Here is a 24675-nt window from a genome sequence, read left to right on the forward strand (position 1 = left end):
GTCGCGCCAATCGCGTGCAGCCTGTTACAAGCACTACTTCACAGTGGTCTCTAGACATGCGTAACTAATTCAGCTTGATAACTTGAACTCCCTAGCACCCGTCATCGTGTTTGCCGCGGTGGGTTTGGTTGGCGCCGTCACTGTACCGCCGATACAGTGTTTTCGTCTAGCAACTGCAGCGCTGGCGTACCGCGGCTCAAAACTTTCCTTCCTGCTGTAGTTTCCAATGGTTCCTGCTATGAACAATAGGTAGTTTTAGGTGGCGTTTATTGCCGGCTCTCTCCGCCCCGAGAGCCAGCGGGAGCGCCGTTTCGCGGCATGCATGACGCGCTCGGCTGCAAGCTCCCGCTTCGATTATTGGGCTCGCGGAGTGGACCATCGCAAGTGAAGCGGGCAGTGAAAAATGGCCAGTCTCTCTAATGCATGAACCTCGTGGAGCGTTTTCTGCTTGCGAAAACGCGCCGCGCACGCCACAGGCGCGCTGCCGCTGCCGCGTACCCACCCGCACGCTGCGAGCGGCGCGGCAACATGGCGGCAACTTCGGCCGCGAAGTGGTGTGGGGAGCTCGAGTGACCACTTTTAAGCGCTCTCTAAAATACCGCTCAATGCACACACGAAGTTGCTTGTGTGGTAAATGAGCTTATAATGTGGGCGAAATCGTCACTATAAAACATCATCCGCGTCGCCAGTGAAAGCGTCCATGCAACACCTGCCAGCGTGGTGAGCCTAAACCCCCTCGAACGGAGCCAACCGGCCGTGACCGGGCTGTCTCGAGCACTTCAAAACCGCCGCCATGAGGCGCGCGCCTCCCCATTGGCGCAAGTCGCCAGGCTCCTCCCACTGCCGCGCGCGCCGCGCGTCATTTTCTGAGCGAGGCAGAAGCTGCCGCGTGCGTGGAATCGTCGACGCGGCCTTAAAAAATCGCACGCGCAATGCCGACGCGCACGAATCGCATGCAAAAATGCTTCATGCGCATTTCTCGTGCGCATTTCCAGCTTGCCTTTTTGCCTTTTATTTGCACCAGAAAGGAGCAAAATACCTTGCAAATTATGTTTTGTGGCATTTTTTGCTATTGCGTGGATACTTAGGGGATTTAATTGCATCAAACTTCTGGCGACTTCTAGCGACTGTTTCGAAATAAGTGGGAAAAAAATCCCATTGCCCCAGGGATGCCAGGTTGGGGCTATAAATAGCCAAATATGGCTACATTTTTGTGGTTGGTGGAATTTTTTATTGTCTATTTGGCTCTTCTTGGGCTATTGGGTGAGCTGACTGTGAAAGCTATTTTTAATGCATGTTCGGGCCTGCCAACTATGGAGCGTTTTCAGTGACTCCTTAAAAAAGTCTTCCCTAGTAAGGACAAGAAGGCCATTATTCTTCAGCTGTGCCGTCCATTTTTGATCGCACGAGTGAAAAGCATCTTGAAGCCCATTCCATGGCGACCTCTACATCAATTACTGGACGATACTGGTCAATGTTTAGTGTTGAGAGTTGCTTTGGACATATCTAGCAGTTGATGTTTAGTTGCTCCAAGGTGCTCCAAAACTGGCATTTAGGTGCTCCAAATTGCTCCAAAATTAATAATTTGCTGATACAAAAATTGCTCCAAATCACCGTTCATCAGTGGCACCACTGCATAGGGGAAGGGTTAGACTATTTTTTACCGTTAGTGATGTTACAATATTTTTTTAATTAATTACACGAGAAAGAAAGAAAGAAAAACACGCGCCCAGAGTGGGGACCGAACCCACGCCTTTCGATTAGATCTCGAATGCCTTACCAATTCGGCATTCGAGATCTAATCGAAAGGCGTGGGTTCGGTCCCCACTCTGGGCGCGTGTTTTTCTTTCTTTCTTTCTCGTGTAATTAATAAAAAAAATATTGTAACTTCACTAACGGTAAAAAATAGTCTAACCATTCCCCTATGCCTTCTTTGGCATTGTAGACTGCCGGCATTTCTTTCTGTATTTCCTAACGAGCACCTCATTTCCAAACCCTATATATATATATATATATATATATATATATTCTTGACCGCTTTATAATCGAATAAATGCAGTAACAATTGCGGCTCCTGTTTTTCTTTCCCCTGAAGGTGTAGTGCTGGTAATTTCCCTAAGGCCAAACTAGTAATTAGTGTCCCCCGGTACAACTCTTCTCTCTTTTTTTTTTTTTTTTTTTCTGAACTATAATTAGTGGTCTCCCACCTCCCACAAAAGTTTTGAGGCAGAGACTCCTCATGAGAGCGTAAGGTATGCTAAGCACAATTGGGGGAGTTTTTAAGTACAACAAGCAAAGGCTCTGCTATGCTTTCTTCCGCTCCGTGCATATTGGTCTTCATTTTGAATTGAGCTCGCCTTGGTATTTAAACAAACTGTAGCCTACACCATACCATCCAACCCGACGTCACAGTAGGCATTTACCCACAACCAAAGCCGCCATCATGTTTACCGTGCCGCCCTGCAAAGAGGGCAGATAATGCCCAGCACTTCCTTATTTGCACTCCTACTTACACCCCTAATTGCAACACAGGTGGTTATCTTCAAAGCATTGCACGACCTCTGACTTGTACCTTGCAATTTGGCATGTGACCAGGGTGCTGAAGAGAAGTTACGTCTGCACGCAGTAGATGATAAGCCCAAAAGAAAGGAATGGGGGTAAGGGAAATGGCGCAGTAGCTGCCTTTGTCCTGTGTAAGAATCGATTGCCTTCAAAGCTGACTAATTGTTCTATGAAGTTGGCATGCAAAAGTAGCCTTGGGAAAGGAAAGTCAGAATGCCAGTTGCTGTGGGACAAATAAGTATGCTTGTAACGTTGCCTTGTTTACTTTGGGAGTGGTCCAGTATGTCATGTACCACACAACAACGAGGTTTCCTCAACTACTTACTCTGCAGTTCCTTTCTGTCACCATCCATTCATGTTTGAGACCCAGCATATCTGAACCCATCCAAATTATGGCAGAAAGGTGTTGCCCTTGCACAAGTGTAGACAGAAAATTTAGTTTAAAACAAATTAGAATGCTGCATTTTTTGGTAACCTTTGGATGGAAAGTGCAAATGTAGAGACACATTTTGAAGTTTGTTCGTATTTTTACTTTTTTTGGAGGGAATTGTTGTGAATCACCTATGTATTACAATTCCACTATTTGGTATTCGATCCAGTACTCAAGTTTTTTGCTACCATTCAGCCCTATTCCATTCAAATTTAATTGGAGTTAAAATTGCTTTTGTTGCACATCTTGACTTGAAACGTCTCCTACAAAGCCATTGTCTATATTAAGAAGAACCATACCAATGACCCAGTGGTCTACATTAACTACACAGTTAACCCTTTGAGGGTTTTTGCTGTATATGTGCGGCGGTGGTTTTCCATCCCGCAAGGTCTTTGCCGGATGGGTACGGTTTTGACCCTCCATTCAATATTTCGCACCATAATGACGATGCATGCTCACTGAACGTGCTGCCGCCTCCTAGGACTTACAAGGAGCATTGGAAATTTGATTGCGCTGCCTTCTTGTGGAGATAAACAGAACTCTCTAGCTTTAGCGCGCTACACGGTCTATGTCGACGCCCTTCCGTGGTTTCAGTTTCGCAGCGCGATCGCAATGGTGGCGCGCAAAGCTCGAATTTTCTTTATCGGCACTCCCTTTTTATGTATCTTTATCGACACTCCCTTATTTCTATCTATACTGGCGCTGCTCTTAGATTCCTTATCACCGTAATTTATCACCATAAAGTAATTTGACCATCTGGGAAAGTTTTTTCAAAAAACTTTGACGCTCTAAGGGTTAATGGAGACATAATGAATCTATTGTGGGTAGCTGCTATTTCTCGCATAGAAGCTGCAGTCAGCACAGTCTGTCTTACATTTGTTAAGCATTTTAAAATTGTTCATTTGTGCACTGTGCACATGCAGCCAGCATGGGCAAGTCGCATCGTAAGTGGGGGTAGGAGTTAGCTGTGGTTTTCGGGGGTTTGAACCTAACTGCTGTCACCATTTGCAAGATGATTCTGCTTCAACTGTACACAGCTGGGTCATCACCGCCTAATGTGCTTTCCACTCTTCCAGGCACAACTCTCACAAGGCCAGCTGGCCCATGCACGAGCATTTAAAAGCAGTGCTTTGCAACGACGACTGGATCTCATCGAGGAGTCTGGAGCTCTGTCGAGCGCACACGTGAGCGTCTTCACATATCTGTCGTGCCTTCCGAAAGTGCATCCTGCACTGTTATAACAACTGCTTTGTATTGGCTCCTTGCTCTGCCTAGATTTTGGCCTGGCTACCTGCGTGCACTGAAGTGCTTGGGCTTCCGAACAGAGCACCTTGTTGCGGTGGTTCAGTTGGGAGACACCGACCTGCTTTCGGCAGACAGCACCCTAGGTGTGTGGCCTTTCTTTCCTTGTTTGCTATTAACTGCATTTGCTTTCTTTATGGGCTGTCCTTGAGCCTAAATTTCAACATCTGATGAGGCCAAAAATTTTTAGCAGTACCTGGGAACCTTGCCAAATCTTTTTATAAATTCAGTATTTCACAAAGTTTTGAGCTTGTATTTTCAACATCAAAACTGTCTGTGAAAAAACACTGCGCAACAGTTGGTAACCATGACGTAAGCTGCCTTTTTCATAACTGTTTTGTGTGGGAAGTCACTACAGCCGGGAAGTCGGAAATGTGGATACGAAAAGGAAGCTTTCACCCTGCTTAGGTGGTATCTGACAATTTAAACAGCAAGCAGTTTGGGGAGCTTTCAGCCGATGACAGCCTTTCTGTGGCAGCAAAGTTGCACGTCTCTCGTTTGCCCTGCAAAAATGTTTTTATATTGCAAGGTAGCAGCAGATGTTTATGAAAAGTGCTCACAAAGATGAAGGATAATCATTTGGGTTATAAAGGTGCTCTCTCATAGGCAAACATTAGCTATTCTCCCAGAAAACTGGCGTAGGGTAAAAAAATGCTTGGAACGGGTCACAGTCTCAACGGATAAACTTTTGCACATAGTGGAGGTACATAGCTGCTTTTGAAACATGCCATGCAGCTTTCAGCTAACTTGAGCATTGCCAAATTCACAATCCCTTTTTATGCTGCTCTAAAAAAGAAGTTTCAGTGCTTTTTCTTTTGTGGGGGAAGGAGGGGGGGGGGGGTGTACTATCTAAAGGAATGTCCCTGCATGGTCACTAACTCTTCAGTCAGCTCTCGGCACACAATGGCCATGCACAGTCCTTAAAGGCCTGAATACATGGAGTGAGTATGCAGCGAAAAGACAATGAACGCCACCCTGCGGCATGCACCCGACGCTTCGCGGAGGAAAAAACGACGTCCACCGCTGATCTAGCAGGGTCAGAAAAGTTTGGCGGCGGCGGAGCGGTGGCAAGCGGCAAACCGAAGGAACCAGTCAGGTCTTCCGATTTCCCCTCCACAGCGTATGGCGTGTACAGGGCACTGCAGACTGCTGCTTTAGAAGAGTTTGATAGACGTATGCTTGTCCCGCGCCTACTCGAGCTGAAAAAACGGATTGTACATCTGAGATCGATTGAGGAAGATGGTGTTGCAAGAAGTGAAGTTTGTGCTTTTCTGATAGCTGTAGCCGCAAGCGCAACACGGTCCCGACCTTACTACCGTGGCTTTTGTCGCCAAGATAGGCATGCGCAATAGCTTTTATTAGGCTAAATAAAGGAAATCCGGCTACATAACTTGTATTAACAGCAGCATGGGGCCCATCTGCAAGATCAGCGGGTGAGGAGCAAGCGATATTACTGCGAGGGCCTCTCAAATACAACAAAATACTAGAAGCAGCCAGCCATGTGTATTCAGAACTGGGCTTGAGTAGCTCTATTTAGCAACATGGCGCCATCTGTCGGTATGGAATGTAACCGTATTTTACACTCCATACCGACAGATGGCGCCATGTTGCTAAATAGAATTGTACCATGGTATTGTCAATGTGTTCCCTGTTCCCATGTACAGGGCCCTATACTGTGGAAGGCCCGATAGCGATGTGCTTAAGAGGGTTAAAAGAATGCAGATTCAACCAGGGGTCAAGTCTTTTATGCTTAGGTTACATACAGGAACATTATTAGTACGAACGTTTATGGAAGAAAGGGGGTTATTCGTACCGTGGGGGACAGATTGTTTTAGTTGTAAATCACCCAAAACGATAGATCATGTATTTTTGCATTGTTGGGAGGGGGTATATTTTTGGGATGTGCTACAGAGGACATTACACAAGGATTTTCCACTAGATCCTCACGGTAAACGTTTTCTTGCAATAGATAATGAGGATGGGGTGCCTTACGATTTAGTTATGGCACTGGGTCTCCATAGTATATGGTGCTCACGTACAGCAAGGTTGTACAATGATGTGAATGCGCGATGTGCAAGGGAGTAGTTCAAAGAGAGCATTGGTTGATTTGTTGAAGTTATTAAATTCCACCAGGAACTACCTGATTGGCTGCCACAAATAGAACAACTAATCAATATGAGGGCATTTTAAATTGACAAAGTCAGCCCTGTAGTGGCTAGCAAGTCCACCTCTTGAATGTGTGCATATTTACAATGTTGAGATGTAATCTGTTGTAAATTGTCAGAGACAGGCAATAAATACAAAAAAAAAAGTCGGTATGGAGTGGAGGTAGAATGCCAGTTCCGTGTTCTTGGAGTCGCTGGTTCGAATATCCCTGGGGATGTTCGTTTCCTCTTTTTTTTTTTTAACTGCCTTTACTGCATTTGAGAACTAAAGATTCTAATTTCAGCAGAAGAAACACGCAGAATCGTCAAACAATGTACAACCCAAGCAGGAAGCTCCTTCACTGGGTCTGTTGACTGAACGCCGCCGTTGATTCTGGGCATGCAGGCAACCCAGTGGCAGCGCGGCGGCAGACGCCGTGTCTTCGGTCCATGTAGCTCAGTGTGACGAACAAACGGCGTCCTGCCACGGAGGATTTGCTGCCGCGCGAACTTCATTGTGAAAGTTCACCCCGTGTATTTTGGCCTTTAGACTTTAAACCCATCTGTGCAGGCTAAAAGATAGGACTGCTACATAGAGTCTTGTTTTTAGAACTTGTCATAGCATTTCCCACCAAAATCTTGCATCAGTTTTTATTGCCTCCCGCTTTCTTTTTATTTATCTTTTTTTTACTGGCAATTTTTAACTTGTTTAGGACTGATACCACCTGGTCTTACACCTGCCATTGAGGGAAACTTTGGGAACTTAGTTATATCCAACAAATTGATTCACTGGCTCTCATGTGATGATGATTGCTCTGAAATAATTGTGCAAAGGAAAAGGAAAGTCAAAGTACAATATTGGGGTTGTTCCTTTTGAGCATTCCATAAGCTGAAGTGCACGCTTCAAAGTTGTGTCAAAATTTTCCAACTGTAGTATGTTGAAGATGCCCAGAAAATATAAAATAATCCGTAGCCCTTCACTGTGGCATGCCTAATTTCCAAAGCGTAGTTTCAGCCTGCAAAGCCTTAGCTTAGATGACTCTAGCTATAACTTTTTCAGTGGCAATTAACCAAAACTCATTGAAGTGTGCCGCAAACTGGTCCCGTTAACCGGCATGAGCACAAGTGTATTTCCTATCCATTCAAGGTGTATTTTTATCAGCACAAGGCTTTGAAAGGTCCAAGGGCACAGCTTCGATGCCGGCCGCAACAACCGCATTTCTGATAATGGTGAAAAACAAGATGCCTGTGTGTCCAGACCGGAATGTGAAGATTCGACCACCCCAGGAGGTCAAAATTAAACCGGTGCACTTCACAGCCCAGGTGCAGCTTCAGCAAGTAAAACTTCCAAATTTTTTAGGCTTTGAAATCCTGGTGTATGGTAACGTTTGTCCGTTCTGAGATACGCACATATTATCTAAGCTTGTATCAACCTAATTGCTTTTTATGAGTGCCTCTGAACGCAGAACCTTACTCCAAGTTACGAATGGTGTTGTGGAACCAACGCAAATTCTGCAGGTTTTTTGCCAGAGTCTCCCGAAGAGTGGAAGCTCGCCGTGGAGCTTGTCCGGCGGCAGCGTGCTGACGACGGCAGGGACACGGTTCATCAGTGTCTCTTCTGCGGTGCGCCAATGCCAGTGGCCCAAGATGGCAGTAGCACACCGTTCTTCACCGTGGAGTTTGTGGCGCGGCGCATTGTCTCTTCGGTGGGCTTTGAGCAGACCGCCTCACTTCTGCGTGAGATGGAGCTGCCTTGGGACTGCCTGAGCCAGGGCTTCTACCTGTCCTGTGCCCTGCTCACCCTCATCGACCAGCAGCAGGCGTAAGTGGAGTGCGCGCCTCTTTCGTGGGCTCCTTTTCCTTCCCGGGTCCTTTGTGACGCCCCCCTTGTTTCGCATCGTCGCAGTGCCCTGAGCCACCGCATGCTCTCCCGCCTGGAGAGCTACATTTGGTCACGGAGACCCGTGACATTGCCACCTCAGGTTGCGGACGTTCTCGACAGGGAGAAGCAGGGACTGGCGGGTCATGACGAGCTGACTGACGCACAGGTAACGCCACCGCTCCTGCGTGTGCTACATGGTTAGTTTTGCACGTGCCGTCTTCATTAGACCTCTTGTGTGGTCAACACTGACCCGTGTTCATTAGACCTCTTGTGTGGTCAACTCTGACAAGTGCCGAACAGTCACGGTGTGTGGTGTACTTGAATAAAATGAGGTATGCGTGTGATTGCACATTTCGGGAAGTACACTTTTCGGTTATATATGTAGTTGGTAGAAGCTGTTTTCCCCGCCCTTTTAATTTATTTTTTATATAATGACTGGGTGAAAGTGGTGAATGGCTGTGTATGTTGGCTGTGGCTCTACGTGATTGCTAGCACAGTGTACAAACATGAAGCACAACTGTCATCGTTGCCCTAACTCGTATTTTTCAGAGATGGAAAGGCAGAAACAATGTCTCAAGTGTGAGCTGCTCCCCATTTTTTTTTTTTTTTTTTCGTATGCTTCAGGCTGGGGACAGGTGGGTTCGCTATTGTCTCATAGATGCAGAGAGACTCCAGAGTAGCGTTCCTTCCACCAATCAGAGGTCATACAACTCTCAGAGGTAACCAGCACTTCAGATTTCCCCAAAAAACTGGAGAGCAGGGGGTGGGGGTGGCCAAGGTAACATGTAGCCAAGGCTGCCTGATTGTTACTGGTACTTGCTAAAGAAAACTACAGGAATGCATTTACCAAAAATGGTAAACACTTTGGAAGACAGTCTTTTAGAATTGACGTCTGTGAGAATCTCTTCTTTTTTTGTGTCGGAATAACAATTAAACCTGCCGGGAGTTAATCTTTTGTGGTTGTTGCTACCTATCGGGGAAGACTGGAGTTGTGCGTGTGAAGTGAGTCTCTTTTTTCCTCTAATTCTTCTTAAAATGTGTGTGCAGCTTCAAGCCTCATTTGTGGAGGAGCCCGATAGCCACTGGGGTGGCAGCATTCCTCTCCTGTCCGACTGCCTCGTCTGTGGACTGCCCCTGGGAACCACTATTGGCGCCCGAGCTGTTGTCATGTACCAGTGCGGTAAGCACCCTCGTTCTGTTGTTACTGCGCTGACACGTTTTGTAAACCACGTGGAGTGGTTTGAGACAGAGCTATTGACTTTCCCCAAATTTTGTTTTTTTTTCTTTAAAATAAGGGTTTAATGCTTCTTCTCCGTGAAGTCAGTTTTTCACCCTTTCCGTACCGCAAAAAAAAAAAAGTACCAAATTTACCGAAAAATGTTTTTCACTCAATTGGTGGAGCTTTTTTGTTTGGATAAAACAGCACCATTATTTCCATGAAATAATTTTCCTTTACTTTTAATTGTGTAAGAAAGATTGCTCGATGATGGCTTCACCACATGGCAGCAGTGTCTTGCAAAAAAGCGCTGTCAGCGCTCCAAAATGACCAATGACAAGTACAGTCGTTATGATTGATGGCGACTAGACTCGTCATCGGTCATTTGGCTACAAAATCTCATGACCACTGTACTCGTCAACGGGAGCGAAAAGGTGAACAGAGTTTTTGGAAGCGAAACACTATAGGGGCTCGGGCTTTTGGCGTCTCCCGTCGTCAAGCAACGGGAGACGTCGACATCTCCCGTCGTCAAGTTGTCAAACGATGCTCAAAAAACAAATTTCACAGTGGGTAAAGCCAGTTTAAAATAAACTAGCATGATAAATAACATGATAAACATAAAATACATGATAAATAAACTAACATATTTCCGAGTAGCTTGACTGCGGTAGCGCACAAGCGCTTGTTTTAGCTTGGACGAGCGTAACTCGTCCTCGGTGGGAGCGGTACAACCCATGTCGACGAGCCTAGCTAGTGTACGGTAGGCAAAGGCTTGTTACCAGAGCACCGTTGCCCGCACTGGTGTGTTTAGTTTCATCGGTCATGCCTGATGTAGCCTAAATGCAGTAACCCAGTAATGTTCGCAGGCAATGCATTTACGCAGCTTCTTTCAGGGGCAGCAGTACGAGGTTTGCAGGGACAAGAGTGCAGCAGAGTTTCAGCTTGCGCAAGGGCAAGCATAAAGTTGATACTGAGGGGGGAAAACATGGGAGAGGAAGCTTAGCTCACACTGTGAACACCCCAATTATATCGTAAATTTTTTTATAAGAAAAAAGGGGTGTGAATTTAAATTCAAGTTGATGCAGTGTGCCCTTTTCACACGATGCAAGCGAGATGTCGTTCTAGTTGGGCAATTTTTTTTAATTGTTGGAGCTAGTGAGCATAGATATGAAAACGCGTCCACAATATTTATTTATGCTGGAGACAATAACCCTGTCAGGCATTTGTTTTCTTTGTTTTTTTTTTTTTTTTTTCTGTTACGACATCAGTTGTCAGGGCCAGATACTCCAAGAATTGACTGGCGTCTGTATGCAGTGAGGAATGATCAATTTTAACTATGTAGTGGCACATCTCCATGTGGGCGATTGACCGCAAGAGCAGAAAGGGTAACATATCATATTAGAAGTGACCTCGCACTGCAGTATTGGTATTAGCTGTAAAATGGGGTCCTTGTCCGTTGCCCCAAGAGCAGCAACCAGGGTACACTGAATGAACAGAAAGTTGACCCGTGATCACCTTAGTGTACATGTCACAACACTATACCTGTAAAGGGCTGGAGTCAGTTTTGAAATCATTCCTTGATGCTGAAATTCCCTGTGCCTCAGTGCAGTTCCACTCAACGTGAAATCTGTCAGGTGCAGAGCAGCAATTCGCCAAAAGGGCTGTGGCGCCCTCCATTTGACTAGTTTCAGTATCAGATTGGCACTGATACTGAAAGTAGTCGGGGGGGGGTCACTGCAGCCTCTGAAAATACCTATAAGGAGGCACTGAATTGAGTATTCATTAATTTGGTGTAATTAATGTGTTAATTCATGATTTTTTCATTATACTATGTTATTGTGTGCTTATTTGCGGCCGGTTGTGGCTCAAAGGCTGCACAGTGAGCACAGATAGCGCTGTTGTGCGGCAGCATTTCTGTAGGAAGCAGCAGAAGCAGTATTGTGTACCACTGAGTCTCAGCACTGTTGTGTGGCAGCAGCAGCAGTATTTGGTCTCTTTTTTTTTTTGCCTGCTCAAAGCAGCTTTGAGCAGCTCCAAGCTGCTCCGTATTTTATTTGCGGGAGCAGCGCCGCGTTGGCTCCGCCCACAACTTACGGAGCTGCTGAATCGTATTTCATTTGCACCAGGGAGCAGCTCAAAGCTGCCCCGAACTGCTCTCGCAACTGAGGAGGAGCAGCTAGCAGACGACAGAAAGGCGAGCAGACGACGCGCGAGCAGACGACACGTGCAAAAGGACATTCGGGGTCTCGGCCTTTTCGCTCGTTCTGGCGTCAGTTGATCGTCTGCTCAGTGCGATAATAGAGGGATTATCTGCTGTTCCTTCGCAGTTAGCAATTACAATTGATGTTAAGACGCCGGTATGTCCGCGGTCTTTGATGAAGGCACCGGAGCACTGGTGTTTAACGAAGGGCACCAAGTTTTCGCGTCTGCCGGAAAGTATGCACAAATGGCAACATTTGAACAATGTCAGTGAAGGTTTGTGTGACCGCTCGCTGAAGCAATTGCGATGGGATTTTGCTTCGGTTTGCATCCCGCATTGCAAAGTTCTCCCCAATCACGCCACTGTTTCGTCGCAGTCACCACCATAGGAGTCGAGTATATTCGAAATTGGAGGTAAAGCACGGGCCGTGTGAGTTAAACAGTTCATTTCGACACGCCAGTGCACACCTCATAAAATGTGCTCAGCCGCAAACGGAATATGCATGAAAACAGCGTCACGTACAAGCCGAAACGGCGCGTTTAGTTGCGTCGACACCGCTTCGTGACGCAACTGAGAAATTTTGTAGTTACTTTGACAGCCGTTTTCAAAAACTATTCGTTGTAATAATTCGTTACCAAATAATAACTATCAGGGTTGTAACTTCGTGTTGTTGAGCGCCTGCCTGCACTAGGTGCCAACACGAGCAGACAACAAATCGTCTGCTCCTCCGCAGTTCGCTTGCCGCAGCGGATCGCTGGAGCAGCTTTGAGCTGCTTCTTCACGTGACCCATACGTAACTTCCGGTTCCAGAGATGCTTCGTAGCTGCTCAAAGCAGCTTTGAGCTGCTTTGAGGCAGGCAAAAAAAAAAGAGACCTATTGTGTCTCACCGAATCTCTCTCTCTCTCCCTCCCTCCCTCCCTTCCCTCCCCCTTTTCCCCGTCAAAGGTATTGTTTAAAGTGTGGGCATTTTCACAAACCTGCAGGGCACAGCTTCCACGAAGGCTGCGTCCCAGGCGGCTGCTGTGTCGTCTGCGAAGAGGACTGTTCCGACCGCCAGCAATGATGACGATGGTTGGGCATGTGATATTCAGCGCGCTTTCAAGCGGCAGCAGCAGTGCAGAATGCCTTCCTTCAAACTCCTGCCAGGACCAACTCACAAGCGAGGAGGTGTTTTGTGGCGTCGTCATGGGGACATGTGCTTGGTGTATGTGCGTTTTGAGAAGACACGAGGCAATAGCAGTGTTGTTCAGCGCCGCGTTTTGTTAGCCTGCCTGGGGGTGCAGTGTCCAGGGGCACAGGTTGCATTGGTGTGTGCGTTTCGCAAGTTACCTGTTAGCCAGTTCAAACCACCGTGTAGTTGTCCGTGACCTCCTGCCTGGATCCACGTGGAATGCTTTTTCTAGCGCTTGATGTTTAGGCTGTGTTTCAAGTTTGAGGTGTGCCGTGAGGGGGAAATGAAAAGGAAATAGCTGTTTTTAAAGCTTCCAGTTTTCAATTGTCAGGTGGGGAGTGGCTTCCATCTATCGTGGTCAAGAGGTTCATTACATATATTCTTGGCAACATGGGAGTACTAATCGTTTGTGTTCAAACGTTGTGCAAGTTGAAAGGTCCAGGGTACATACAACCAAAGCACTTAGTCGTTCCTCTAATTTATTTTTAATCTTTGGATTTTATGATTTCACATTTGTACATAATACTAGTTCCACTGCCATGAGCCAAATATCGAATGCATCTCATCTGTTCCTGTTGTTAGCTTTATTTATAAGCTTTATTTTTTAATTTTACTCAGACAAAAAGTGGTAAAACTGTACTTTTTAGAGTGCGTCTCTGGCTTGCTGCTTCACATTTCCACCATTATGCGAGCACTTGTGTATTGCACTTTGTGTACATTGTGTTTGGAATACTCTGCTCTCTACATTTGTTTTATCTTTTCAACTCTTGTTATTAGTAGTTTTATTGCAATTTTTCTTTCCCACATTCTGAAAGTCACAATGATTAGGATGGCAGTATCTGGCTTGCGGCCCACCTTTGTATGGTTTTTATTGAACCACTGTTGAGGGTTTGTTGCGTTCGTTTCTGCTTACGACTATGGTTCAAAACAAAAATGAGTGGCTCTCCTCTAGTCGCATTGCTCTCAATAGCAGACCAAACTCTCTTCTGTTCTCATCTCATATTTATTGACGTTACCCTTCTTGGCGAATGACATTCATAAGGTACAAGACATTTAAGACCAATATGAATTCAGACTGCAGCCAGATGCAAATTGCCTACAAATGTGTGAACGCTTTTTACATGCCCTTTGGGGTGATACATGCTAAAGGCAACCAGAAGTTACTTATAGCTCAGCTGAGGTACAGGAACATGTCCATACGATAAGGTTGTCCTCACATGCTTTGTCTCATGGTAAGCTCAAATTCTGATGCCCAGTGTTTTGCACTTCATTGTTCCAGCTTGCATTGTGATTTTATGCGAAGGAAATGCTTCCACACCTAAAAGTTTGAATAGAAGGATTGTGGTTGTCTGACGCAGTGTCAGCGTAATTGAGCAAGTGTGTTCTCTCTTTGTAGTTCTCATTGTGATGTATTGAAGAAATTTTCAATGCGCAAGCATGTGCGGATTTTTGTGTGCAACTTACAATCAGGTAGGTGCAAGCGAGCTTTAGAGCACGCCTGCCCTCTCTGAGGAAAGGCGCGGCATTATTTTTTTTTTGTTTTCCCTAGCGGAGTGTTTGTTGCATTCCCTAGCCTCTTACTGTACCTCCACAGTCCTCGACAGTTGACTTAGGTGCTAATTTGATAGGAGGCTGCTGCTAAAGGGTTCAGAGGTTACCGTGTATTTGTGAGGCATCCCACTAGAGCGTTTCAGGTAAAAACGTTAGCGTAAATGTTTTGGAAAGCTGGCAGTATGTGTGAAAAGGTGTAGTGCAGATAAGCGGCAAATGGAGTGAACTACACATTCATATGGTGCGTCAGTTGTTGACCTGTTGTTTAAAAGCCTTTGCAAAATCTGTTCTACATTGACATTAAAAAAGGTAACATGAAGATTTGTTTACAAGGTGCTGATTGACACCTAACAAGCATCACGTGATATTGTAACATGACAATGCGACTTACGGCTTCGCAAAGGTAAATTATTGTGCGACTCCATAAGAATTTAAACTTGCACTATGCTTGTTCTCTGCAGATATGTCACAAACATCATCGAGAAGCTTCAGCGAGGCTCAGAATCAATTTTAAAATAAGCACCATTTGCTGTACTGCCTGTGATCAGTGATATTTTTGTTGTTACTATTATCTCGAACTGTGTACTTTAATGAAATGTGCCATTAGGATAATAGCAAGCTGCAAGCCAGCTTTGTGTGAATGCGCCTTCAGAGTTCTCCATTTGTCCATTCAGGCTGCACCTTCGATTGTATCAAACGAATGGTGGGAAATTTTTCCCGATGTACAGTGCTGCTTTGCCGGTGGAAGCCACGGGGGCAGTGATGACGACGTGAGCTGTAGTTATGTAAAAAGTTTAGAGACTCCCGTTTATTGACAATGCTGACTAGAGCACACGCGCGCACACATCAAACTCCATCCACATGTTCGTTTGCTTATTAATTCTGTACAGTACTTGTGCTTTCTTCTGGTCTCGCATGTCGAGCAGCCAGGTTGGCTCTCTTCCCTTTTTTTCTTCATCCTTTTGGAGTGTTGCACCGCTTTGAACCTGGAGCTTCTCTAGAGGCTCGACATGCCAACACTGTGCACAGCGGAGAACACGATTGTGACAAAGAAAACAGCGCTTTTACATCACATCACCCCATCTTTTGACGCTTGCATTCTTGTCACAGGAATAAATTACTATGTACATAACCTCGGTTTGCGGCCTCTTTTTTTTCTGCCCGGTCACATCACACACTGTCCACGTGCTTGGTACACACAAACCCTGTGAACAGTGTTCTCAGCAAGGATATGAACAGATCGCTCCTGTTATACCAGTGACTAGGAACTTTTGTGCACGTAGGCACTTTTGGCCTGGTATATTCTAGTCTGCTGCATGGTAGAAGGGTTAATGGGGTAGTCAAAGAGCTATTTGGCAGCTTATGCTCTGGCTAGCCCTGTCCTGTTGTTTTTGATTGCAAACTTGCTTTACTGCTGTTGACCTTGAATAAGCTTGATTAGATGATGTTACTTTTGCAAACTTGCTTTATTGCTGTTGACCTTGAATAAGCTTGATTAGATTATGTTGCTTTAGCTTTTCCTGTCTATCGTGAGAATATGCACGCTTCGACACGCTTTTATTAAAGAGCCCTGCGTGACTTTTAGTGCACGTACTGTATGTTTTTGTGTTACGGCTACAGTTAGAAAAATTAAGTACTCTGGTTCAGGTGCAGTGCCAAGATAAGGAAATCGGTGAACGATGTCAGAAAGACATAAATGGTATCACTCTTATCTCGTATATTTTCTGCACTTGTTCTTGTGCCAGTTTTATCTCCCTGCCATTGTGAAATGAGAGTAAAGTTTGAGCGAGTAGGGCAAGAGTGAACATCGCACAAACGCCTGATGATTGCTCAATCTGAATTCAAAGGTTGCAGAAATGCAGAATTCAATGTTTTCAGCCCTTATTACTATTTTAAAATAGGTCATTTCAATGTTTTCAGCTCTTATTACTATTTTAAAATAGGTCATTATACATGGTCCTCCTTTGGCCAACGTTCAACAAACTGCATGAAACTTAAATAAATGCCACATTAACTCCCTTGAAACCGTAGGAAGCATTTCAAAAACAGCAAGAAGCACTGCATGTGTCAGAGTTTTATAAAAACGTCTTGCATTTTTACTGATTTTTAAAAATCGCCTTCCAAACTGTTACAGGCGGATGAATTTTAAATGCATTACCATTCATTTATCAACTCCTTTTACACTTCCTTGTAAGAAATGTACAAGGATGCCCAAAAATCTCATAAACAACGGTGCTATTCACTCACAGAAACCGGAACCACACTAAACGCAGTCTGTATTGATTGGCAATACGTATAGCAGTTTTTGGCAATGCAAGCTGTCGTATCACATTTGGGTGTCTCTCCCATACTCTTCCCTGAAGGCAGCTCTCTGGTATAGTACATTCTATTTACACATAAGCACTATTACTACTCTAGCATGGCAGTCTTGTACTTGTTAATATATTATCTCCTTGTGAGGTAATTGAAGCACTGTACACGCCTTCTCTGGGTAAATATCACAGACTAGATTCGGATCGTGTCCGCAGGCACACTGCCGAGGTGTCAGAGGACGCAAGCTTTGTTGGTGGTGAGGGTTTTGAGCGTTTGGTGGCTGACAGACCTGTAAAAATAAACAAAAACAAATCAGTGGAATACAAAGTTTCATGATGCACAGCTGAAAGTAAACACTTCTAATGCTCAAAAACATAAAAAAAATTAAAGCCTTTCCACTCAATGTGAAAGCTGTCGGAAGTGCACAGCAGTCATTCACCATAATGGGCTGTAGCGCCGTTGTCCGCTCACTGCTACCACCCAATGCAATTCAAATTTCCCACCTTCACAGTGCTCGTGCACCACCCCCTGCCTGAAACTGCACCAGCGGGAGTTCTGTTCTTTTTGTGCTTGCTTTTCCTCCCGCACGTGCCAGCGTTGCACTGCCACTTTTTTTCGCTTACTATCGAAAAAAACCAACCCAACAAGCCTTCCGAACTAAACGAATGCGGGCGCTGCCAGTTAATTACATATATTTTGCCTTGAATGTACCTGCAGTTTTCTTTGCGCTAAACGACAGGGAGATGTATGACGAAGCGCCAGTGGTTCACGAGTTTTGAACGGTTATGACTATATAAACTGGTTGGCTTTCGAAACCTCTGGGTTATGCCGCGACGCCGGAACGCTGTGTGGCCCTACTTGGATCCAGCAAGCGAGCTACGACGACAAGGTGCGGCCCTAAAGTGCTCTGCACTTAATATCCCACCCAGTAAAGCGACATTTTCCATGCCATCATCCTATGCCTGTTACTGCATGCTCAACACTGTCGCGACTCTGCTTTAATAAAATTGACAAACACGCAGTGCTGAATCAAAACTAGTCATCAAGAACTGCAAATACAGATCTTAAGTTCGCAAATTCCTTGTCTTTGCTTCGATAGTCCTGTATATAGCCTGTATTCAATAGCGAGGCGCGCATTCAGGCAACCATGTGAGTGCGCCGTCACTGGTTATGTCGGGCTTTGCGCGATGGCGGTACTTGTCCGTGCTAAGCGCGTGATACGAGTTGGACAGTCCAAGCTCTAGCCCGCCGAATGCCAAGTAATGCCTCGACTCCAATGTGAGTGCGATTAATAACAACTCTGTTGACACCACTCGGGTTGAAACGGAGCAGACGACGCACGCCGGAGTTATATTTTTCTTCGGCGTGCGGCCGCAGTGGCACAAGCCGCGCCATGTCCGTGGCCATTTCAGTGTTGCCAAACGAAGAAATTGACAGCTAAACTTTTCAATGAATACCACCTATAGAATTGTGTTCAGGGCTGTAATGTGCTTATGATAAGGACCACCAAAGGTAACCACCACCAAAGCAGGTGGCATTCTACACATTTTAGATGCGAAGGCTTCTCATTCACTCGCCTTGTCCCTGCATCCAGCGTCGGCGTCCACCCCTCCCCCATTCTCCTCGCCACGCCAGCTGCGCTCTCCGCCGCTCACCCCCTCTCCTCTCCGATAGCGAACACTCTCGCGAGGGGCATTGGATTGGATTCGAATGGATTGGCTTGGATTGGATTGGATTAAAGTGGATTGTGTTGCATCATAGCTGCGGCAGACGCACTGGTGTCGGCGCGTCCCCTCACTGTTATGCGCGCTATAAAACGCGGTGCCTGCGCCGCTCTGCTCCATCGTTCCAGCGCTGTTCCTCCGCTGTCCAACGCTGCAACGTGAACCCCCTACGCGTCGCATCTACACAGGGGTTCCCGCGAGGGGAGGTGGGAGTTTTTTTTTTACTAGGAATATGTGAATGTTTGATATCCCACATATGCAGTCAAATACTTATTCAATACTATACATAGCTAGCTCAACCAAAAGTGGCTTTGAAACGCAACAAGTGTGGTGGCAGGAGTGAAACAAAGAGACAAACAGCACCCCAAATGGTTCGAATCGTCTTTCAGTATGACGATGTCTACATCTTGACTAGAAACAGCTACTGATTCATACGAGCGGTTTGCCTACAGGGAAGACTCTTCAGACTTGTGCCAAAGCATCAAGAGACAAGTGCTCACCTCATGGCAAAGGTTGGTATGGAGGACGAAAACAATAAGTACAGCTGGTAGTCGTTAGTTCGGATGGCGTAATTCTTGTGCGTTTCTGTACACATGTACACTTCGGTGGCCTGGTGGCTTGGACCACCTGCAAGAAAGTGAATGTGCATCGTCATTTGGTGTGTCTCAAAGACGTGAAGTAGTGCAAAAGTCAGCACTGCACCCTGGAAGCTGTTCAAACAGAAGAAGGGGGGAAGGGCTCAAGTTTTTTTTGTACATTGCTCATTATGCTGGTTTCAAATGAGGGAAAGGCTATGGTTGTAATAGTTATGCCCACTCATCCTAGTACATTGCAATGGCTTTTGAAGGTGCAGCAAGGTAAATAAACATTACAGAGACAGCACTAACTGACACAGCAAATAATTTGGATTACAGACTGCCATTTGTGCTTTCTACATTCTGTATTTCTCCAATGCATCATGTCTGACACACTTCTTCTGTTCTAATTAAGATATTGCACCTGTATTCAGCTGTGGTGCAATTCAGACAAGTGGCCCACATTAAAGAAGTGCTTGATGGGGCCATAAAGACAAAAATTCGTTATGCGCATGTGCAGTTATTAGTGCTGGTCTTTTAGTGCTGCCCTCTACAGGGTCACTCTTGCCCGTATTATGCATTTTGCTACAGTGCAAAATTTAAAAGCTTCTAAATATTCCTTGCTCTTTTTTTTTTTTTTTAAAGCACCGTCTTCTGAAGGCTGGTTCGTTCAAACTGAACAAAGCTATATTGTGTCTTCAGGGCCCCAGTACTGCTTCACGAAGGTAAAATAAGTTTCCTTTCCTGTGCCCGCACAGATCCGCATACAGGTCACAGGAGAAACAGAATCAAAAGTTGCAGCAAAAGAGAGAGATGCTGGGGCAAGAACAAGTGTACACTGCTATACCCGGAAATACTTCAGTTTACCGTACTATTTGCACGATTCTAACGCTCCCTTAATTGTAACGCGCAGGTAAGTTTGCTCACATAAATTTTGAAAGATGACTTGACATCGATTCTACCGTGCGTCTGTAAAAAACATGACACACATACATGAAAGATGGCATCTCTTGCACTGCATAAACTTGCTTATCAAGCTCCTGCTAAAATAAAAACTAGAGTGGGGAACGTTGAAAGCATCTGTTATTTGCAACACCTTGACCTTCGTTATTTCGAATGTTATAAACTGCGTGGGTCATTCGCTGCTCCTTTTATGAATTCTGTCTGGGTCCCTTTAAGTTCTCGAAAATGTTTGTTTGCACTAATCGCACATGTGTCTCTGGGACACCCAGGGTGTCTGACAACATTCAGTTCCCCTCGCTCTTGGCCCATAAAATAACCTTGCACTTGCATTGCACTTCAAAGTGGCACTTTTTCGGAGTTACAACAACTGTGCGATGTCCCAATAGCAGCAGTAGCAGACACCAGTGCAACATCTGGCTCAGGCTAAGGTACGGCATACTTTACGCACGTAATGTTGACGGAATGTTTTGCATTTAATGAAGTTGCATTTCGGGAAATATTGGTGTCTATGGCAATGTGGCAAGCCACGTTGCAGGAAATTTCGCTCTAAAGTCCTATTCTAACTTGCACACAAATTTGAAGGCTACTTTCAGCGAAAAAAGTTGCGCGTTAGAAGTGTGGAATTGCGGTACAGGCTCATCCACACAATTTTGTACCATAGTAGATGCTGATATCAGGTCAGTTGTTTCACAAAGTGAAACTGTTCCACTAGACTGTAACAGCCTTTGCCCATGCTAGCTTGTGTAAAGAAGGCATGTGACTTGCAACCTACTTTTACCTAGAACGAGTACGTTTTCCCAATATCGAATGATGCTGAAATGTGAAACTGGAACGCATGCCATATCATTCCACACATATTCTCATCCTACACATACATAATTCGGTCCAGTCTGGACATTGTGACAAGACATGAACTTGAGTGGCAAGGCTAGGTGCTGTCAAGGATAGTGATGTCTTGACAACAACTCAGCTCTTTTGCAGGTCTAAAACATAGCACTTTGTATTTACTCATCAGCACAAACTGCGTGGGCCACAGGTGTTCACAGATGGGGTTAGAGAGACCATGCCAGAGGCATCTAATAGGCGGGACATAATCATTGTTCGTGAAAAACCAGACATATAAAAAATTGACAAGAGATCCACACAATCTTAAAGGGGCACTGACACAAAATTTTGAAGGCGAGATAACTTCGGAGATAGATTGGTGGGAACCCATATACATCATCTGCAAAATATCAGCGGCGAATACAGCCTAGAACATATTTAAAATCAATTTTGAAGTGTGCGAAACGCAACCGAGCAGTCAACAGGGGACCACGCGCAATTGTAAATAAACAACATCCAAACACGTCACGAGTTTGTGTTTGCCGCTTCCGCACTACCGGCGTTTTTAGCTGGCTCGCCCGGCTCGCCGCTCCAATCGGAGGGCCGGGGGGCGGAGCTTCTGCTCTCGAGAACGAACGACCCGATCGTTGGCGGCGGAGGCAGCGGAGGCGCCGTGATTTCGTAAGCTAATCGGGCAGCTGGCCGCGACCTAAGTTCTACAGCGATTCCAGGCACTCTGTTTCTATTACTGTTTATTACCATTGGATGCGAAAACGCGCCGGAGGCACGAAAAGCCCACTGAGCTAGCCGCACGGTCGCTCTGCAGGCGGCGGCCACGGCCACGAAGTGGCCCAGGCCGGCGCAAGTAGCTCGAGTGATAGCTTGTTACCGCTGCACGAAATTGTCCCCAAGTCCCGACCATGGTGGCTTACATGAGAAAGGAGTTAATGATGCGATGGCGGGTTGAATTAAAAATTGTCATCTGCACCGCTTACGAGAGCGGCACTCGAATATCCGCCGCAGTGCTGAGCCGAACACATCTGTAGGCGGACCTGTAGGCAGACCGGCCGGCTGCTCCCAGCGCGCGTCTTGCCACCCACCGTCTCGAGCGTCGCGCTGGTCGCGCGTCGTTCTTTAGCCGCGGTAGCATTTGCACTCGAGCGCCTGCGTCACATCCACGGTCGCTTTTTAATTAAGCGCCTCACGAGATCAGTACGTGCGGGCATTCACAGAAACTGCCGTCGATGCAGATTCGACAGTGCTACGGCGGCTCTGCTCTGTGATATCCCTCCGACGGTCACATGGTCAGCTTTGTTCACACAAAATCCAAAAAATCCATCGTTTCGCGGCACTCGCTGAAACCGAAACTGCGACTGGCCGCATTGAAAATGCCTCTAATTAAACAACCGTCGCACGCTGAAGCAAATGAGGTTTCTACAGGTTATAAGTAGGTCACTAGCTACTTATCGCCACAAAAAAAACAAGATGCAAAATTTTTGTGTCAGTGCCCCTTTAAAAGCCTTGATATGAGGAAGGCCAATGATTGCTGGCTCGTTGATCGACAGCACCTAGCAAACGATAGTCTATTCCAAAAATGTACAATTTATTTACACGTGCAACTGAAAAACATGCATTGCAGATCACAGTGTGAGCAGAGTCCAAAATTACCCTTCTTTGTTAACGCTTCATCATTTTCTGTAAAACTGCTACGGGCATTCCAACCGACGTCTGTCTGTTCACCAACACGTCCCCACCGTTGGGGCGACAGACCCAGACATGGAATGACTTGGCATTTAGCCCTAGTGCTACATGCCAATACGTACACTAGTATCAGCCAATGCGTAAACTACTTTACCCCGCCAACTTAAAAACAAAAAAAGCACAATAAAGCTAAATAACAATGATAAACAAGCTGCCGATAGTCTCCATTAATTTAATGAGGTGCTCAAACTTAACACCTTTCTTTCTGCAGCCATGGCTGGGAGAGTGACCCTTGTCCGTTTAGAGCAGCCCTGAAAGGTTACGGCAAGCGCACCTGTGCTGTCGTCTGCCGTGGGCGCCAGGAAGTGCGTGGAGTGCACGAGCTTGTAGAGGGCGCGGAGCATCTCCTGGCGCTTGCGCAAGCTGATGCACTTGCCGTCCCTTGAGCGGCCAGCCTCGTCCTCCACGGGATGCACGCTCGTCAGGCTCCGCTGCTTCTTGACGTTTATTAGCAGGAAGCTGCACCCACAAAGGCCACAAAGGAGGAGGGAAGCAAGTGAACGCTTGGAAGGGGGGAGGAAGTGAGCAAAATAATAACAGACTGACTTTACAGATGAAAGAACAAAGTGTTTAGCTGAAGGCAACGATGCAGGAAGGACACGAAAATCAGGTTGTTTCTAAGCTGTTCAGAAAGGTTCTTCACGACCGTATTGCATCCCTATGTATTCTGCACTGCACGCCATTGTGATTTTTGTTTTGAAACAGAGGGGTAGGAAAACGTGGCCAGACGTCGTACCACTTAATATTACTGTAAAGTTCCAAGCGAACGCCCAGCCCCGAAACATTGCCCACCCCCCTTTAGGGGTGAAATATTAAATTTTCTAAAATACCCCGAAGATTGCCCACCCCTTAAAATCGATGGCTTTAGCACCGATGAGTGAACAAAATAAACGTGAATCATATATTCATGTGTTGATGTGGTCACTCATTTGTCCTTTCCGCACTTGAGCCGAAAGTTCGCCCATCTAATATTTTTTTCTTGATATATCCGCAGTTTTGGCCACCGGTGTGGTCGTTTTTTCCTAGGTTTTTGCACCTGACCTAAAAGATCGCCCACCCAGTATTTTTACCTTGATATCTCTGTACTTTGGGTGGGCGTTCTTTCAGAACTTTACGGTATGCCTTGGTTTGTGCCTCCAAGAGATTGCGGTACAAATTGCTCAATCCTGCGTGTAAAATGCAATTAAAAAAGTGCTACATTATTTTGCAATTTGCTCAAGTGAAGCCATGCTAACGTCCAAACTATATAAAATGCCCCTGTTTAGAATTAGTACCGAAAACACATTCAGAGAAGGGAATTCCTCTTGGGGGGTGTTGAAAAAGAAGACGCCAGAAGAACAGGGGGCTCACAAGTACTGGTACCACTATCCAGAAAAAACCCTGTATGCATGTCACGACTGTTCTTTTTGCTGCAGTAACTGCCTACCAAATTGACTGCCTTGATAGTTCTCGCCACAGCAAACTAGTTACTATATGGCAATCAGTTCAGGCTCACCCTAGGATGTTCTTGTCCAAAGGAGGAAAGGTGGCAGTCTTCTTGTCAGTCGTTGAGCAAAGCGGGAAGTTCCTCGGATGCAAACTGGCAGCAGCTTTGAGCAAGTCGAAGGCCTCGTTCCAGAACTGGCAGACCTGTTTGAGAGGAAGAGTGGACAGTGCGTTACACTCCTTGTAGTTACACAGGTTGCAAAGGCCACTGATGGGCCAAATGAGGAAGACAGGTCTCCACCGTACCTCTTCTTCCAGAACTGCCAACGATGGGGCTGGTCCGCATAGGAGACACAGCTCGACGCCTTGTGTCAGCTGAAGCGTGACCAGTCGGTTGCTTACCTGCAGTGAATGGGACAAGGATGGCAGAACAGTGATCAGGAAGACAAGAGAGAGAGAGAAGTACTTGCAGGTCACGTTAGGTGCACATTTATTATTTAGAGGGCACGGCACCTATCTGGCGAACAGTATGAACGGACGACTCTTGTTACTTTTCCAGATTGTGCCGTGGTTTTCGATCGCTACAGCGTCATCAAGGAGCACTCATGGAACGCCGCAAATCTTGCCTGT

The 24675-nt window shown here is 46.0% G+C and overlaps 2 protein-coding genes across 3 annotated transcripts in view; one reads left to right on the forward strand and one right to left on the reverse strand.

The window, feature by feature from the left end:
• The window catches only part of LOC144174542 (uncharacterized), a 39586-nt gene extending 23995 nt beyond the window's left edge, over nt 1-15591 (forward strand). Inside the window, exons 17-22 of the mRNA XM_077703294.1 lie at nt 4069-4176; nt 4268-4380; nt 7957-8260; nt 8345-8486; nt 9368-9500; nt 12721-15591. Coding sequence (XP_077559420.1) covers nt 4069-4176; nt 4268-4380; nt 7957-8260; nt 8345-8486; nt 9368-9500; nt 12721-12800 — 880 coding nt within the window. The 3' untranslated portion in view covers nt 12801-15591. The remainder of the gene's footprint in view (nt 1-4068; nt 4177-4267; nt 4381-7956; nt 8261-8344; nt 8487-9367; nt 9501-12720) is intronic.
• The window catches only part of Fy (fuzzy planar cell polarity protein-like protein), a 53769-nt gene continuing 44527 nt past the window's right edge, over nt 15434-24675 (reverse strand). For both annotated transcript variants that reach the window (XM_077703297.1, XM_077703298.1), the window contains exons 6-10: nt 24352-24447; nt 24116-24249; nt 22895-23079; nt 18997-19123; nt 15434-17061 (exon numbers count right to left, since the gene is read on the reverse strand). In XM_077703297.1, the coding sequence (XP_077559423.1) occupies nt 17004-17061; nt 18997-19123; nt 22895-23079; nt 24116-24249; nt 24352-24447 (600 nt within the window). In that variant the 3' untranslated portion in view covers nt 15434-17003. The remainder of the gene's footprint in view (nt 17062-18996; nt 19124-22894; nt 23080-24115; nt 24250-24351; nt 24448-24675) is intronic.

This window comes from Haemaphysalis longicornis, unplaced genomic scaffold (genome assembly GCF_048455015.1).
Source record: "Haemaphysalis longicornis isolate Haplotype H1 unplaced genomic scaffold, Haemaphysalis longicornis Haplotype H1 scaffold_3, whole genome shotgun sequence".
In the NCBI taxonomy this organism is placed as follows: domain Eukaryota; kingdom Metazoa; phylum Arthropoda; class Arachnida; order Ixodida; family Ixodidae; genus Haemaphysalis; species Haemaphysalis longicornis.